This window comes from Emydura macquarii, unplaced genomic scaffold (genome assembly GCF_026122565.2).
Source record: "Emydura macquarii macquarii isolate MOO-44397 ecotype Brisbane River unplaced genomic scaffold, CSIRO-AGI_Emac_v2 contig_2369, whole genome shotgun sequence".
Taxonomy (NCBI): Eukaryota; Metazoa; Chordata; order Testudines; family Chelidae; genus Emydura; species Emydura macquarii.
The window spans coordinates 2,389,740-2,409,143 of record NW_027132506.1 but is presented as its reverse complement, the minus strand read 5'-3'; the positions used below and the strand labels follow the sequence as shown (position 1 = coordinate 2,409,143).

Below are 19,404 nucleotides of genomic sequence, written 5' to 3'. Positions count from 1 at the left end.
CACCTTCCCAAAAGCAATGCATGCATTTGTGACCAAAAGACTTCAAGTGTTGTAATCCCCGTTCGAAGGGCCTAAAGCAGATCTATCCCAGATTGCTCAAAAGCAGATTGCTCAAAAGCAGCAACTCATTTTCTCACTGGTTTCAGCAAACCCAATTTTATTATACCCACCTTGCAATCTTTACTTTTGTCTACGAAGTAAAAAATTAAAAAACAACAGTGCTTATTGTCACATGGTCTGGGGTAGCTCACAACTGAGATTGCCAATCTCATGTCAGATTGTCAGAAAACAGGGCAGATAGCCCAAACTGGTGGTATATTCTATTATTATATTTCACCAAACCAGTAATAAATGTGAACTCCTGGATCACTATATTAGTCTTACCATGAAACCACAGACAGTCCCCTTAGGCTCTTAAGCCTCTCTTTACCACCCTGACAAACAGGACACTGTGATAAAAGGTTATTAAAACCAAAAATCACCTCACATTAGATTACTCCCAACCCCAAGGGGCCAGTCACTCATCCCAGGTAAATGGATACTCGATCTCACACCAAAGACAACACTGGCAGCCAATTTCTCTGGTAAACTAACTCAAGATTTATTAGCTAAGAAAAAGAAATGAGTGTTATTGAGAGGTTAAAGCTGATAAAATACATTAGCAGGTGAGTCTAAGTCTGTAAGTCCACATGATAGCAGAGTCATAGTAATCTGCTAGGTTTCCATAAATCTCTCAGGGTTACCTAGAATGGCTCTAGAGCTCCCAATCCAATCGCTCAGAATTCCATCCTGTCAGAATCCATAAATCCAGAGTTATAGGATTGCTCCCTGGATCCAGTATTATAGATCCTGCTCATAGAAGACAAGATGACTGATGTCTTCATCACAGCATGGGCTTTTCCAATGCAGACTGAGTCTGTTACTTTTCCATTGTTGAACACAATGACCCATACTTTGAAATTAGCATGCATCTTCATTACATTTCCAAGCCTCTATTCGCACTTGAGGGGCAATTTGGTTACACAATACAAATGTAATAGCAAAAATAATCCTTCATTATTTTCCATGAAGTCTACACATTAAGTAAATTATCATCCTAATACTAACACATCCTTTTGATGAAGGGTTAACTAAGTATAGGGATTGTGACAGGATCAGATCAGATGGCTACTGGAGAGTGCTACTTTTTGTAAGCGAGGGAGTGAGTGGGCGCAAGCCCACTCACTGCTAAAGGTCCCTCCCCCAGCCTAAGGGGAGGAGCCACTGAGCCCGGATACAACTAATTACAGGGGACAACTAATGAAAAAAACAGAAGGGGGTATGGGGGTCACAGGGTCAAACGAAGAAAACCAGAATGGGACACCAAGCAGAGAACCTCGGACAGTGCCCACTGCCCCCGGAAGGCATCAAGGGAGCCAGCGGACGCTGCCCAGAGGAACTCCACCCGGATGCGTGAGTGCACAAGGGAACGGAAGTAGGCCCCACAGTCGCAGAGCGCCGCCCCCCACCCCCGCTAACCTCCTCTCCCTGGTCTTGTAGACAGCCATTATGGCCAGAGCTAGGAGGAGGTTGACAAGGAGGTCCCGCGACTTTGTGGGGCCACGGATGGGGCACGCATATAGGAACAAGTGTGGGGAAAAGTGCAGCCAGAACCTCAGCAGGAGGTTCTGGAGGAGCCAGAATAGGGGCTGCAGCCTGGCACACTCCAGATAAACATGTGCCAGGGTCTCCCTCGTGCCGCAAAAGGGGCAAGCGTCGGGGCGAGGGGTGAACTGTGCCACGTACACGCCCGTGCTCACGGCTTCATGGAGGAGCCGCTACCAGAGAGTGCTAGAAGGTCGATATATCAGCCCCAGGATCAGCAGGTTCCTCTTCCCTTAGTAGCTGAGCAGCGGTTACTGCAGGTTAATTAGCACACCTGGAGCCAATCAAGGCCCTGCCTAGAACTTGTTAAAAGCCTCCCCTCCAGAGAAAGAGGGGGTGTGGCTGGAGTTGTGGGAGTGAGGTGAGCTACTGGAGTGTTTGAGCAGGCAAGATGCTGTAAAGAACCAGGAAGGTGCAGGAGGAGGAGCAGCAGGCTGCAGACATTAAGCCAAGGGGCATTAGGAAGTAACCCAGGGAAGCTAGCAGCTATCCTGAAGCCCACAGCACGAGGCTGCTACTTGTAGGGTCCCTGGGTTGGGGCCCGGAGTCAAGAGTGGGACCGCCCCGTCCCCACTGGCCATTTGCTGGAGGGGCGAGAGCCACAGCGAAGAGGCAAGGGCCTTGCAGAACCAGAGATGGACTGGGAGCCAGCAGGAAGTGGCCATCTTAGAGAGGCTGTATTAACCTCATCCTCCACAAGATTTAGCTAGTGGTTAGATGGGATGATTTAGCTGAGGTTGGTCCTGCTTTGAGCAGGGGTTGGACTAGATGACCTCCTGAGGTCCCTTCCAAGTCTTATCTTCTATGATTTTATGACAGAGGGAGGGAGAGTACTGAGGGACAAAGCAGTTCCCTGACCTACCGCTAGAGGGAAGCGCTGGACCCACAGAGGCAGAGGAGGAGCTCTGTCACAGGATATACACAATGTAAATCAACAAGTTACAGATAATGAAGACAATACCATTAATATTTCCTTTTGATCTATACCTATAATTGAATTGGCTTGAACACACCATAACCGTTCAACGTTTCTCTGATATTCACACACAAGTGAATTGTCTTGTGGCTCTAGCCTAAGCTGGCTTTCAACGTCACACTTATAGTCAAAGCCCTTAATGGTGTAAGAGTCTGAGGCCAGGCCTACATTATAAACTTACATCACTATAACTACATTGTTCAAGGGTGCGAAAAATACACACTCCTAAGCAATGCAGTTATACCCACTATGGCAAAGTTCTTCCTCTACCTCGGTTGGTCCAGTGCTTCCTTCTAGCAGTAGGTCAGGGAACTGCTTCACCCCTTAGTGTTCTTCTGCTCTCTAGTTGTGGGGGAGGGTAATACAGCCTCTCTAAAATGGCTACTCCCTATTGGGTCCCAGTCCTGTGTCTGGTTGTCAGAGGCCCTTGTCTCTTCGCTGGGGCTCTTGCCCCTTCAATGAATGGCTGGTAGGGTGTGGGGAGGCCCGGTCCCATCCTCAACTCCAGGCCCCAACCCAGGGACCCTACAAGTAGCAGCCTCATGCTGTGGCTTCAGGAAAGCTGTTAGCTTCCCTGGGTTACTTCCCCGTGCCCCTTGACTTAATGTCTGGATCCTGCTCAGACAGGGGCCCTTCCTGGCCTCCTTGTCGGGGAGGCTCTTGATCCCTGACGGCCCCACTAGGCGTGGTAGTGCTGAACCAAATGTCCAGTTCTATTTTCCCCTTCTGGCACGGTCTTTTGTCTCAGGCCTCCAGGCCTGGGAAAGGCCCTTTGCCATCTTCAGTCAGGGGTTTTCCCTCCCCCAGTCTTTGTACCTGCAGGGTTCTCTCCTGCCAGTGTTCTGCTCTTTCTCCAAAACCCTCCTGGTTTCAGACAGTGTCTTGCCTGCTCACACACTCTGGTAGCTCACCACATCCCCTTCTCTGGAGACTTTTAACAAATTCTGGGTGGGGCCTTGATTGGCTCCAGGCACATTAATTAACCTGGAGTAACCCCTGCTCAGCTGCCAGGGGAAAAGGGACTTGCTGAGCCTGGGACTGATATATTGGCCTTCTAGCACTCTCTGGTACCCATCTAGTCTGATCCTGTCACACCACCTAACCCCTGGTGTACACAGTGCTATGTCGACAGGAGAGCTATATAGCTAACACCTCTTTCGCAGATGGATTAACTATACTGATGGGAGAAGCTCTACTGTCAGCATACTAAAGTCTTCACTGAAATGCTACAGCGGCGCAGCTTCAGTGTTGTAAGTGTATACCTGTCATTCAGTCTTCTCACAAAAAATAACGTGACCAGACAATGAGGGAAGTTATTGTCATGAGGGCTGGCTTGAGTGGGGGGGGCATTTAGTATATTGGGTGACATCAATATGGCAGAATCATAATAATCCATGTGGGATATGCCGTGTCAGGTACTGTTAGGAAGGTTATAATGTGCTAAGTAAGATAATAATACTTATGTTCATGTGTAATATGTGAAATGGAAGTTATAGATGTATTTGAGATATCTGTATTTCAAATTGTGCTGCCTGGGCAACACCCCAGATAGGAATGCTGCAGAACAATGGCCTGCATAATGGCCCATTAAGGCATTCCCAGGTGCAAGGGGCCCTGAGGGAGAGGCCAGCATCACCACTGAGTCACCAGAACCTGCTTACGTGACTCTGGACTCCATTGCAGGCAGCCTACCTGATGAAGCATCAGGACTGTCCCATGTGACTATGGACCCCAGGCACACCAGAGGAGTCACCAGGATTGGCCCATGTAACTATGGACTCCATTTTGGGTCTTGTGACTGCCCACAGGCCGCATGGCCGGAGAAGGGGGTTTATAAGATCAAGCCAGAGAAACCATCTTGTCTTTGTTCCTGTCCAGTCTGCAGACATACACCTATCTCTGGACCAATTCATCTTGCAACTGAACCGAAGGACTTAGACCCATCCAGGTACTGGATGTGAACCAGAGAGAACTACACAAGCCTGCAAACTCCACATTTCCTCCAGAAACCTGAAGTATATGGACTTTTAATCATTTGTATATCTGTGATTTACTTTAACCCTTTAACATTTCTCTCACCGTTTATTTCTTTCTTTTTATAATAAACCTTTAGTTTAGATACTAAAGAATTGGCTATTAGCGTGGTATTTTAGGTAAGATCCATACTTACATTGATCTGGTACTGTGGCTGACCCCTTGGGGTCAGAGGGAACCTTTTTAGCAAAGAGCAGAGAATTTAAGTAACTGGTCTCTTTGCTGGACCTAGTGCTGATTTGGGAGCCTGGAGCTGAAATGCAGTAAAGGGGGCTGTGGGCATTTGTGGACTGGCTTCTTGATATCCAGTGTGGTGTGATCAGAAGCAGTTCGTGGCTGGTTGGGAAGCCAGGCTTCAGTGTCACCCACCAGCGTGGGGAGAATCTGCTCTCCTTTTGCAGCCTGCCCTGACCTTGGCATTATCAGCTGGCCACCCTGGGCATGGGTCGTATCACAGTTACCATAGACGATAAAGGGGAAGGGATAATATTTGCAAACTCATGGATGACAGGAGAGGTCTTGGAAGACTGGAGACGGGCTAATATAGTGCCCATCTTTAAAAAGCAGAAAAAGGAGGAGCCAGGGAACTACAGACCTATCAGCCTGACTTCGATACCAGGGAAGCTACTAGAGCAATGTACAAAACATTCAATTTGCAAATACCTGGAGGATGAAAGGTAATCACTAGCAGCCAACCTGGATTTACTAAAAACAAATCATGCCAAATTAGCTTGATTTTCTTCTTTGACAGGATAACTGGTTTGGTGGCTGGGGAAATGCAGTGGGCATATTATACCTGGACTTCAGCGAGGCTTTTGACACAGTCCCACATGGCATTTTGATAAGGAATCTGGATAAATGTGGACTTGGCAGAACTACTATTAAGTGGATACATAATTGGTTAAACAACCACAAACAAAAAGTAACTATTAATGAAATGATGTTGGATTGGAGGGAGGTCTCAAGTGGGTTCCACAGGGATTTGTTTGGGATCTGGTGTTGTTTAACATCTTTATTAATTACCTGGATGTAGGAATAGAGAGTGTACTGATCAAATTTGCAGCTGACACAAAGCTAGAGAGGGTTCCTAACACTTTGGAGGATAGAGCTAAAATTCAGAGGGATATTGATAAAGTGGAGATCTGAGCTATAAACAAGAAAATGAAATTCAACAAAGACCAATGTAAGAAAAGACCAATGAGAAGAAAAACCAAACGCACAGATACAGAATGGGGGATAACTGGCTTGGCAGCATCACTGCTGAGAAAGATCTGGGAATTGTGGTGGATCACAACCACAATGTGATGTTGTTGCAAAAAAAGCAAATGCAATTGTAGATTGCATTAACAGAGGCATAGCATGAAGTCATGGGAGGTGATAGTACTGTTCTACTCAGCCCTGGTTAGACCTCAGCCAAAATATTATGTACAATTTTGGTCACCAATGTATAGAAAGGATGTAGAGAAACTGGAAAGGATCTGGAGGCAGGCAACAAAGATGATCAAAGGGATGGAATACAAGCCATATGAGCAAAGGCTGAAGGAACTGGGTTTATTTAGTTTGGAAAAGAGGAGATTAAGAGGGGACTGATAGCAGTTTTCAGATATTTGAAAGGCTGCCATAAAAAAGATGGAGAAAAGTTGTTCTCTTTTGCCACAGAGGGCAGGACAAGATACAATGGGTTCAAACTACAGCTGAGCAGATTTAGATTAAATCTCAGGAAAAAGTTCCTAATTGTAAGAACAGTAAGACAATGCACCAGACTGCCTAGGGAGATTTTTACTGGAAGCTCCTTCACTGGACATTTTCAAAAGGAGGCTTGATAGCCATCTGTCTTGGATGGTTTAGACACAACAAATACTGCATCTTGGCATGGGGTTACACTAGATATGAGGATCTCAAACTGGGGGTTGTGACCAATCAGGGGGTTGTGAGGGTACTAGGACGGGCTTGTGAGCTGTCAGCCCCCACGTATGCCAGTAAGGATGGCATGGCATGGAGGGGGGCATATTTCATGGGGGAGGGGAAAAATCACAGCCTGAAATATTTTCAAAGGGGGTCCCAGCTGTTAGGCCTGAAGAAGTTTTCAACTAAACTGAAACCCACAGTAGTTAACTGGCACGCATACCAGAGCCCCAAGGACAATGGCAAATGTAAATACCTGATAACTCAGAAAGCCAGATGCCCACTTAGTGATTCTGCATCACAATGAGAACAGCACATTCCTTACACCCCCCTCTGTGACATACCCTTCTATCTGTAAAAGATCCTCCTCCTCCACCCAGACCCCCCTCCCGCCCAAATGTAGTCATAGATCCTTTGATGTAATTAGGGTGTCTCTGTACGTATGTTCTGTATCTGTCTTTATCACCCCCGTTCTTTCTGGGTGGAACAGTGTCTGTATTTGTAAGTGAATAGATAGAAGAAATATAAATGGAATGTTTAAGTGATAAAAAAAAACATATATAAGTGACCTTTGCAACACCATGAATTTGAAGCTGTTTAAGGCAGTCTTCCCAGTGCCATGAATAAACCTCTTGAGTATCTTGTGCTGCCTGATTCTTGGGAAAAGAATCCTTTTTGCTTCACTAGTTTTAGAACCCTTGCACTAAATGATCCTTGGGGTCCCTTCCAACCCTATGATTATATGAATATTTGAGGCATGAGTTTCTCCCTAAATGGAAACTCAGCTCTGATCATTTAGGTTACTACTACCTACATATGTTAACTTAAGAAGCAATCATGCTTTACTGTGCCAACCTATGGTGCATGGAACTTGCTCCCTGATGAAATGTACTGATAATCATAGTATCATTTGTGAAATGTTGACAGTGTACACCAGCTCACTTCTTTTATACTTTCACTATTTTTATAAAATACATAAAAAAGGGCCATTTTTCCCCACAAATGATTTTTAGAATGGCCCCTGTGACAGTATAATGATTATGTTTTCCCTTCAACTCACTCCTTCCTCTTTTTATATTAACCCTTAAAATTCAGATAAAGAAAACCAAAATGTCTGTTTTTAATTATGTTTTTATAATATTTTAATTTGTTTTTATTCAGCTATACAGTGTTCCAAATAACTAGCAGGAGGGAGAATTTTATAAATAAAATCATCATTTTTCTTTTCTTTACCAGTATTGACTAAGAAGGTATCAGACATATTACAAGCAAGATAAGAGAAAGGCAAGAAGGCAGAATCAGAAAAAAGCTAGTTAAAGAGTTACTCAGTCATTTGAATGTATTTAAACCAGAAAGACATGAAGGAAGACGCCCAGGTGGCTAGAGGAACTAGAAGAAATAGGACTTGAACCAGGATCTATTGTTTTTCAGAACTTCTCAAGCACAGATGAGATCCCAGAGGACTAGAAATAGCACCAATTTTTTTAAAAGGTTAACTCACAGAATTAGACCAGTAAAATTAAGTTAAATCACTAATTAATTGCTAGAAAAATTAATAAAACAGTCAATCCACAAGTATGTAAGGGATATCCAGAGATGATTAACAGGCAAGATGGGCTAATCAAAAACAAATCATCCCAAATTAATTTAATGTCTTTCCTTGAGAGGACAGCAGACTTGGGGACAAATCCTGTTCACCATTCTCACATCAGTGGTCCCACAGAAGTCAGTGGAACTACTCACTGTAGGAGAGTAAAGAGTTAAAAGCTGGATAGTGGTCAGGCCTAAGCTGCAGGGAACAGGGTCAAGACACGGGCAGACCTTGTTTCTGTTAATTGGTGTGAATTCTAGTTAGAGTTTGTTATTTCTCTTCTTTTTCTCCCTTCCTGGCCATCTGTGCTGGGAGTGAGGCAAATAAAATCACTATTACCACTTCTGAGTAAGGCCTTGGTGGGAAGAAAGTATTATCTTCCTTCTTCCCCTGGCATACCTTTATTTCAAAGAATGTTAGTGTAAAATTTATAAGTTTTAAGGTGATGTGCCTAACTTCTGTATGGTAATCCGGTAAACAACAAACAGGGGCGGGTATAATTATATTCATTATGTAGTTGTTAATATTCATTTTATAGGTGTCAATGTAATCAAATAAGGGTCTATGGGGAGCTGCTGAAAATGTATACATTTACATACTGTTATGGATAAAAGAACTGTAAAGTAACCCCCTCATTGCTCACTCGCGGCGTCGAGGTGGAACGAGCAGACAATGAAGGGTTCCGTCTCCCCAATCCACCACTGGGACAACCTGTTTGGTTATTTCTAACACTCACATCCTAAGCCAAGCAGCATTTGCCTCTTAACAAACAAAGGAAATGGAGTGGAGATAGTACATCTTGACATTAGTAAGGCATTTGATATAGTTTGTTATATGGAAACTAGAGAAAGGAGGATTATGAAAACACACATTCAGATATACCAGAGAAATTAGACTACCATTTAGCAAGGGACAAACCAGCTCATGGCAAATGGAGCATATGACAACACAAGTATGCTGACTTGGCAATTCCACTTGTTTGTGTCCAGACAAATGCAACACTAGACATTCTAACAAGTTTTCTGCAGCTGTGAAAACTGCAGCCTCTTTTTAATCCATTTTGTAACTGCTTCATTTAAATTTCTGTTTTCCCTCACTGATTGGGTCTTTACTCTTTTTTCGGTTGGCTCGAGCTACCAAAGGAGCGAACCGCAGGTGCCTGGGGAAACAGGGGAAGCAAAGTTGTAAGGAGAACATGGACAGGGGCAGCAATGTGGGAAGCAGGGATCCTCCTTCTAATCCATTTCCTTTCTAAACAGCTATGTAGCTTTAAGTCCCATTTCCCCTTGCTATTAGAACAGTATACTGTAGAAACTAACAACGCTACATATGCCCCCTCCTCCCTGTGGAAACAGACACACAGGCAAACACCACACAACACAAAGCTAACTACACAAAGCAGGGCCTGCCATACATGCTCCTCACATCCAACAGACTCTGTGTTCCTAGAAGGAAATTCTCTATGCTAGCATACGTAGTACAAAAACTTACATTGTTGGAGTTAAAGCTGCAGAGTCATGTCTGCTGTGGGAGGTGTGGTGGTGCTGTGTACTTAGGATGACTGAATGACTAGAGGACAGAGTGGATACAGTTGTTTGTCTGTCCCAGTTTTGTACAGTGACGTACCGTGGGTCTCCGGCATCTGGTGACCAATACTTACATTTGTGCCCCTCCTCCCCCCCATTGGCCATAGCAGCAGCACCCCATGGCAGGGAAGGTCTGCAGGCTCGTTTCCCACTCTCCCCCACTCCCTGCAGTGGGGGTGGCAGGGAGCAGGAGTGACAGGGCCAGATGCCCCTGGGCCACCTGGTCAGGAAGTGGGGGGTTGGCGTGACAGGCTCTGACCCAGAGCCCCACTTTTGGCTGCCTGGCCCCTGTGTTGCCAGGGTCCCTGCAGCTCCCTCCTCATGCCCAGTGCGGGGGCGGAGGGGCCGGGACAATGCTTGCTCCCCCGCAGTGGGAGCCCTAAGCCGCAGGCAGATCTGTGCTGGGGTCGGCGCAGCCACCGGAGATGTTAAAGGTCGGTGGCCCCTGGCTGCTTGTGACAGCAGGGGTGGCTCCAAGGAGAAGGGCCTGGCCGGCACCACCCACAAGCCAGCACCTGGGGACATGCCACACTCAATCCCTTGGTATACCACTGGTTTTGTATTTCCCATTTTTTAGACATCTGAATTGGAGTGAAATGCAAACAGCAAGCTTAACTCATGGTTAAAGGGACAGATAATAAGATAGAAAATAACATAATGCCACTATAAATCCATGATATGCCCACATCTTGAATATTGTGTGCAGTTCTGGTCACTCCATCTCAAAGAAGATACATTAGAACTGAAAAAGGTAAAGAGAAGGGCACCAAAAATGATTAGGGATATGAACCGGCTTACATATGAGAAGAGATTAAAAAGACTGGGACTGTTCAATTTAGAAAGGAGATGACTAAGGGGGGATATGATAAAGGTCTATAAAATCATGAATGATGTGGAGAAAGCGAACAAGGAAGTATTATTACCCCGTCACATAACATAAGAACAAGGGTCACCGAATGAAATTAATAGACAGTAGATTTAAAACAAACTAAAGCAAGTACTTCTTCATATAATGCACAGTCAACCTGTGAAACTCATTGCTAGGGGATGTTGTGAAGGCCAGAAGTATAACTGGGTTCAAAAAAGAAATAGATAAGTTAACGGAAGATAGGTCCAGCAATGGCTATTAGCCAAGATGGTCAGGGACACAACCCTATGTTCCAGGTGTCCCTAAACCTCCAACTGATAGAAGCTGAGCCTGGACAACAGGGGATGGACGATTCAAAACTGCCCTATACTGTTCATTCCCTCTAAAGCATCTGGCACTGGTCACTGTCAAAAACAGGATACTGGGCTAAATGGACCACTGGGTCTGACCCCTGACCCAGTATGGCCATTCTTATGTTCTTAAACACATAACAAAGCAAACATTTATAGCAAAATATATTAAAAACAAAAAAACCTCATACTGTTCACAAAATTTGCCTCCTGGGGAGAGGTTAGGAGAAAGAAAAAAAACACATCTGAAAGATGTTAGTCATGTTGTTTAGTACACTTCTAGAGGGTAATCAGATGGAGAAATTATAAAGGTAGTATAAGAATCTACAAAACAGGTACTGAAAATAACAATTCCAATGGTAAGAAGAATTGCACTTACTGTGACTTTTTTTTAGTATAAAGTTATAACCAGGCTTGAATTTAACTTCCTAGCACTTATTCTTTTTTCTGAATAAGAAGATGCTTTTGATTGATTCAGCTTTTTTTTAAACTGGGATAGAAATAATACCTAGAATTAATGCTTTCCTGACTTTCAGTAAATGAATATTCTATCTGTTTTCTCACTGCTACCCTAAATACAGTTTCAAATTCTCTTCATCTTTTGGTCAACCTTGTTCACCATTCGCAAGTGCTAACAATTTTCCTGTCTTTAGAAGCATGTGCCTTGGACACAGTGGAAAGAGGAAGTGGAGGCCATTTTGATGCAATAGAAAGGAAGAGAAGGAGAAAAAACATGCTGCAAGACAACTTGGTAAGCTGTAGAAAAAGAAAGAACAGATTTTTCTACTATTACAGAATTTCCAATGTTACAAGAGACAATGCAATGCAAGAGAAAGGCCTGTACAAATGGTTCAAAGTCTGTGCTATTCAAACTTGAGACAGTTTTTTGTGTGTCAGAATTGTATTTCCTCCTAAAACACATTAAACCGTGAACCTTTGTCATGTTAAACATATGATAAACAATCTTCATTTAATGACTTCAAGTGACAGACAACCCATCATATCTAAGGTAAGTTTTTCCAATGGACAATTACTATTCAAAATGTGCACCTTATTTCCAGTCTGAATTTGTCTACTTTCAATTTCCAGCCACTGGATTTTATTTTGCCTTTGTTAGCTAAATTAAAGCGATCCTTAGTAGAAGATATCTTCTCGCCATGGAGGTACTTATAAACCTCTTAACCTTCTCTTTAGAAGGCAAAATAGAGGCTCTTAAGTCTCTGACTGTAAGGCAGGTTTTCCAGACCTCAAATCTTTCTTGCGGATGTTTTCTAAACCCTCTCCAATCTTTCAATATCCTTTATAAAGTATGGACATTAGAAATGGACACATCATTTTCAATGTTGTATATAGTGGTGATATCGACCCCATACTTCTACTCATTCAGCTGTTTATACATCCAAGGATTGTGTTTGCACCTTTTTCCACTGTGTTGCACTGGGAATGCATGCTCATGTGGTTATCTATCATGACTACTAAGCCCTTTTGAGTCACTGCTTTCCAGAATACAGTCCCCTATCCTATAAGTACATGGCCTAAATTCTTTGCTTCTAGTAGTATGGCTTTGCATTTGATCATATTGAAATGGATGTTGATTGTATATTTTGTATGCTTGTGAGAGCTGATGACTGAATGAGAATAAACATCCATTTCTAAAGAAATTATCCTTTCCTCCAACTGGTTTGTTTTGGTTTTTACTACTATGCAAATTTTACCATCATTCTGTGAAAGATCCCAAAGTCCCCAAATCGTCCTCTGTGGAGGGAAAAGAAGATGTAGTCTCTGTTTCTTATGAGAACTGGTCTGTAGGAATTGCTGCAAAAGCCTGACATGTGGAATGTGCCAGTCTCAAACTGTTTAGCAGTAAGAAGATAGTTATGGAGCCTGGGCGCCGGCAGGTACGGAATGCGGAGGAAGACTTGCAACTTAGATAGGGACAGTTAAAAAGTACTAGGCCAAAATATTCCTAGATAAGTAGTTTTTAGTATGTATTGCCATGGAAACTGTGACGTAAATAGACTTGTTTGTGTAAGGCTATAAAAGCTTTTAGAAATGTATGTTTAAGGTTGCCCCTAGCATATAGGGACCACCTTCTTTACGTAAAGAATAAACTCTTGACCTTGCTAAACTGCTGTCTGGCTTATAAGTAAGGACCCCTGAGTTTGGGTTCTTCCACACCTCCAACCATGAAGTTCAGGGCATAAAATATCACACTTACTATTTATTCTTTGTTTTGCAGCAGTATAGACATTGGATTGGAACTCACAGGGCAAGAGGAGATTAATATACACCATGGATAACATGGAAATGCACAGCAGAAGCCATAAAAAGCTATCAAAATGACATGGGAAGAAGCTAAGAGTGCAGGAGGAGACTGTTAAAGATGGAAGGCTGTAGTGAAGGTTCTATGTTCTGCATGCAATACAGCAGCATGAGAAAGAGAAGAGAGTGAGTACATAGGTGCCTCAATATGGTAGACACTGTACAATCACACAGCAAGAAGAGAGTCCCTGCCCTGAAAATCTTGAGTTAGCTAAGAGGTCATAAGCATAGTAAACTGTACAAATACAGTGGCTTTCATAAATGTAGGTTGTATCTCTTATCTTGGAGAAGAGCTTCCTTCAGTTTCCCTTGTACCATACTCTCCCTCTTAATATTTGCATTTAATTTTGATCTCAGTTGATTTAGAGCGCTGTAATAATAAATGGATTTAGACCAGATTTACACCAGTGTACATAAAATCAGAATTTAGCCTCAAGTTTCATCCTTTCACATGTGCTCTGTGTATTATTTACATACATTTCAGAGTACACTGGGCTCCAACCTTCACACTTTACTATTATGCTTTTGTTTCCTAAACATTTATAACTTTTTTATTTTCTTCCCAATCTTATGAGAGAAAAAAAAATCAGTAAAATATTTTATATACATTTCTAAAGCAATTGACATGACACCTACAAACCCTTACTGTTTTATGAATACTCATATTGAACTAAATGAGACTACTCGTTCAAACACTACTCATGAGAGTTACAGCTCTCAATCCTCTAAACCTTTATTCCCATGAGTAGTTCTCAACTTCACTGAACTATTCAGACAGCTTGGATTTGCAGCTTCTAGTGATAACACAGTGGCTTAAACATTTGACAGCTTGGTTGCAACCTTTAAGATAACTGAACACCACCAAAAAGCATAACAATAATTATTATTTTTAGTATTAATGTTCTAAAACAATGTCACAAGTTCACATATTACTTTTAGAATGCTATTTTTCTTTAGCACACTCTTGCTGCTCTCTGATATCTAGCAAATTGAGTTAACACAATGCATAATTCCTAACAATCTAAATATTAAAATTAATATCACAATCCAACCTAGTGGCTTATACACTATAAAGCAAATAGTAAAAATTACACTTCAGAACAGTGCATTCTACTGTTTAAATTGATTCGTCTATGGCTTCATATTATTTAATTTAGAGAAAATGTTTAGACATTGCACATTCCATTTTGCTTGCCTTGTCTTTTTGGATTTCTCAAGTTCCCCTTCCACCAAGTTTTTAAAGATTAATGTTTTCAATGGAAATAAGGCATGAATTTTTAACAATGAGAGTAATTAACTATTGGAACAATTTACCAAGGGTGATGGTGGATTCTGTTTGAGGATTTATTTTGGGGAAGCTGTATGGCCTGTGCTATACCGGAAGTCAGACTAGATGATCACAATAGTCCTTTCTAGCCCTACTATCTATGAATATGAATATATTGTATTCACCAACACTAGATTGTTTTGCTAAATCTAATATATATTTTCCATGTGTACTTCTGCACTTTACAAAAATTACTTTCTGTCAAGGCATTTCTTTTTCAAATTCTCCCTCCAAAAGCTTTGTTAACTTTGAGTTAAGAACCCTAAACATTATCCCTACTCCATACCATGCCCCCACTTTTCTACCACATTCAGCTTTTAATCACCCCTACATATCAACAGTTAATATTTGAACACGTAGGGTAATTGAAGACATGGAGGAAGGGTTTTGCAGGGCAGCGAAGAAGGCGATAATGTGTAAACAGTAAGAGGTATAGAGGAATTTTGATTGAATGTGAAGGAAATATGAGAGAAGTTGGTTTGAGACGGAAGGAGCCTGGATGTGTACATCTACACTGGAGGTGTAATGTCCAGCTCTGGTAACCAATGCTAACTCGATCACAGCTATTGAAATAAAAATGGAAGTGTAGCTGCAGTGGCTTGAGCAGCAGGGTGTGTACTTGGGTGGCTAGCCTGTCCTGCCACTCGCACCATCATAGCAGAGCTAGTACGTGTATGTCTACCCGTCCCGGAAATTACACCTCCAGCTCCATTCTCAATTTACCCTGACAGTGATCACAGTGCTACAGTGGAGTGTGACTGGATTAACAGCTGATGAGTTATAGCTTCTACATCTCTACTGCATTATTCTAACTTGAGAATCAACAGTACCTGAGCTTCAGCCTCCCTCCCTCACAACTACATGAGCCAGTTAGCTTGAGCTTAAAGCACAATTTAACTTGAAATAAAGATTTTTGTGTATGTATGGGAGTTGGATTAGGGGCTAGTTATTGCTTCAGCTAATACTGCAATGAAAACGAGCCCTGAGAGGAGTCACAATGACAAATCCCATGGACTTCCTCAAAGTGCATCTTCTCCTGCACTGCAGTAGGGTGGAGCTGAAGTCCCACTTTTTCTTCATGCTTTCTCCACCCCGACATCTATGTTCCACCCCATCTCCCATCTACATGGCTGCAGTGCTTACCATCCCAGTTCCCCATGGTGCTGCTGCATGGTACACAGGGAGAAGCAAGAAAAGAGTGAGGGGGGTGACTGGGGATGTGGGGAGACAGAGACCAGGGCTATACAGGTAGCTGGAAGGAGCCAAGTGTAGCTCCTCTGATACCACTGCTCCCCTCCCCCACATACATCCCAGGCCCCCAACCTGTCCTCAATTCCCAGATCCTTCCACACTACACTGCTGCCTATTCCAAGGGTAGGCAATCCTTTCAGTAGGCAGCCACATAAACAGGGTAGACATGTCAGGGACACAGGGCAAACAGGTCTGGACAAAAAAAAAATTAAAACATTACCATCAAAAAACAGAATTTTGTCAAAACTGAAATTTTCCATTAGAAATGACAGATTTTGGCAAAATTTTCCATTGGGAAAGTGAAAAAAAAAGCTAACCTAGATTTTTCTGAGCTATTTATTCTGAAAAAGTTTTGATATTTTGCCTTTTCATCCAGACTCAGGATGAAGATAAATATCAAAATATTGGAATTTCCAACAGATGGAAAGTGCATTTTGTTTCTTTTTTAATCAGCTCTTGTGGGAAGCCATAAAGTAGAGGAACAGGACTGTGCTAGTGGTCTTCAGCTGGAAGGAGACCAGTACTTCTGCACTGAAGCAGCAACTGAAGAGCTTTGCAACACTACTCCACCGCCATCACAGCAGCAGTGTCATGCAAAGCACTGATGCCTCAGCACAGAGGCACTTGGCTTCCTATAGTTCCTATGGTGACATTACCTGGAAATGTAGACAGCAACATTAGAGGAACCTTTCAAGAGACACAGATTCAACACAAAGAGACTGGGCTCTTCCTCTCCAGACCACCCAGACACCTTTATTAGCTTGAAGTTATTCCAAAGCTCCACTCACTGCCCTTGAGGTCTGGTTCATTCTGCCACCACTCACCCTACAAACATTCCCAGTCACCCCTTCCATGGTCCCTGACTCCCCACCCCTCCACACCCTCTGATGCTCAGCCAGCCCCCTGGCTCACCTGGGGATGTGCAGAGCCCAGTTGATGCATAAGAGAGGCAGACTGGCAGAATCAGAAGAGAAATAACTGGCAGACCTGAGCAGTTCCATTAACTAATCTTGATGTAAATCTACAAGGGTGCCCTGAATGAAGGTAATAGCTATGTGTGTTTTAATTTTGAAATTTTAAAATCTATGTTATCACAGAGGGAAAGAGAAGCAGGGAGGGGAAAAATCATAATTATTAAGAGTATTAGAGGTTGCTTGGCTAGAGGAATGCAAAAAAACAGGAGGAAAACAGGGCAAAGTTTCAAAAAAGAGCATTTTAAAAGGTTTGTTCTTCAAAAGTTAGTAAAGATTTTACAGAGAAAATTATATAAAATTTTCAATTGTCCTCTGAAGAGTTATTGAGACAAATTTGGACTCTGAATCCAATCATTAAAGTGTGAAACACAGTGATTTTAGTCCTATTTTAAATACACATCTTAGTACAAATCTAACTGTGAATAGTTCCTATCTGGATTGCTAAGCAGAGCTCCCTTTTATATTTTCTGAATTCCAAATAAAACAACGTGCCATACTGCAAGTCCTTTTGAACCATAGATAAGGACAAGACATTTTAAATCATCACTTACATTTATTGTTACTTTGCCACACACTGTAGGCAAATGGCACAACCAAGCTGAGTCTGCTGCATTTTCACCAAGTAACCTGTTTCTCATGCACATTTTTTCCCACATACTAAATCCAATTATCTTTTAGGGTTTTTTTTTTTTTTCTAAGGAATACATTCAGTCCTATTTCCCTCTCCAAAATGTACACCCAAAATATTTCACTCCTATTTTGTGATTTTTAGCAGGAAAGATAGCATTGTATAGCACAGTAAGCTTTTACAAAAATTATTTCTCTACATACGTGTAGGTTACATAACAACCTTTCTGTTTGATGTCACAAATCAGCTAGTTAAGGGAGCCATATTTAGGGTACATGTACATATACAATTTAATCTCGGTCACTGGTGCTCAACAAATTGGCACTGCAATGAACTGAGCAATGAAAGAAGGCTGGAGACCCAGGCACAAACACAGGGAATGCAAACAGGGAGATCTTTCTGGGTCACCCCTCTCATCAGTTGCACACCCTATTCTCTCTCCCTGACACCAGGATGCACCCTGCACTCTTCCTGAGTCCTCCATGGAAGTGTAGGTTTGATTTCCCACCCTCTCTTTGCTCAGCAACCACAATTAGCCCCTCCAGCCTCTCTCCTAGCTTTCCTCATGGCCTGCAACCCACCCTCTACCTAGCACCCTGAACACAGAGCACCACTTGCCACCCTTCTCCACAAACTGGCTGCTCATCTGACCCACTCCCTCCATTATCTTCTCCCCCATTCATCCCATAAACTGCACCCCACACCTTCTCCCCTAATTCTCTCCTCCACATATTAGTTACACTCACACCCTCTCCCTGATTCTCTCTCCCACTGGCACACAGACTGTAAGCCTCCCTCCTCTAACCTCCCCAGCAAGCTTCACCCCATCATCTCTCCTACTTCCTCGCAAGCTGCATCTCCTGTCTTCTCCCCAACCACACTGAAGGCTGTACCACACAATCCTTTCCCCCAGCCATCCTGACTCCAAGACTGTATCCGTGACCTCCCCCCCCCCCCCCTTTATTCCCTCACCAGCACCCTCTCCAGTAGCTGCCACCTCACTCTCAGGCTGTAACCCCCACCTCTCCCTTAGCCACAACCTGTTCAGGATGCACCCCAACCCCTTCTAATGGCCACATCCTGCCTTCTCCCCATGACCGTCTCTAGGCCACACCTCCTCACCTCTAGACATCCCCCTCCCTGCAGGCTTAACCCCTTTCTCTTACACCCTTCTTCTCTTCCCTGCACACTGCCCCCAATCTCTGTCCTAGACGTCCACCTGCTCCACACACGTTACCTCCACCCTAGCCCCCCCTTCCTTGCACACTGCCCTTACTGACACCCCCCCCCCCCCTCTCCCTGCAGGCTGCAGCCCCCTCTGCCTTAGAGCCTCCTCCTCTCCTCAGGCTGCCCCGACCTCCACCGGAGACTCCGATCCTCTTCTCACACTGCCCCCCACCCTCCTCCACCCGCGACGTCCTCGTCTCTTTGCAGGCTGCCCCGCAGGCTGCCGACCTCACTCACCTGCCGGCGGGCGCGGGGGCCGCTGCCCTCCCCGGGAACTGTCCGCCGGCTCCTGGTGCTGAAGGCTGTTTGGCGGCTCCAAGCGGCGGCGGGGGCCCGGCGGCGGAGCCGGGCGGGAGCCGCCCCTCGGCTCCCCCACCCTCCAGGCTGGCCTCGTTGCCCATGGCGGCGCGGCGGACGGGACCGGCTGGACGGGACAGGTTCCCTCAGCGCAGCGCAACGCAGCGCCGCTTCCGCCGCCATCAGCCCAGCACCTCCATCACAGCCTGCCCCGCCACTGAGCATGCGCTAACCGCGCGCGCGCCCGGATCCTACCGTCACAGGGCGCGCCTCGGACACGCGCTCGTCCGAGCCAATGGGAGGAGGCGCTAAGTTCATACCAGCCCGTCCTGTGCACGCACATTGGCTGGCCAATCACAGCTCGCTCCCATCCCACCTGCTGAGAGACAATGGGCGCATCAGCCTTTCCCGCCGCGCCCCGGGC

The 19,404-nt window shown here is 44.1% G+C and overlaps 1 protein-coding gene across 1 annotated transcript in view; it reads right to left on the bottom strand.

Moving 5' to 3' along the window:
- BSN (bassoon presynaptic cytomatrix protein) overlaps positions 1 to 19,185 on the bottom strand; it is a 340,482-nt gene extending 321,297 nt beyond the window's left edge. Inside the window, exon 1 of the mRNA XM_067561225.1 lies at positions 18,921 to 19,185. Coding sequence (XP_067417326.1) covers positions 18,921 to 19,084 — 164 coding nt within the window. The 5' untranslated portion in view covers positions 19,085 to 19,185. The remainder of the gene's footprint in view (positions 1 to 18,920) is intronic.
- Positions 19,186 to 19,404: the final 219 nt, after the last annotated feature.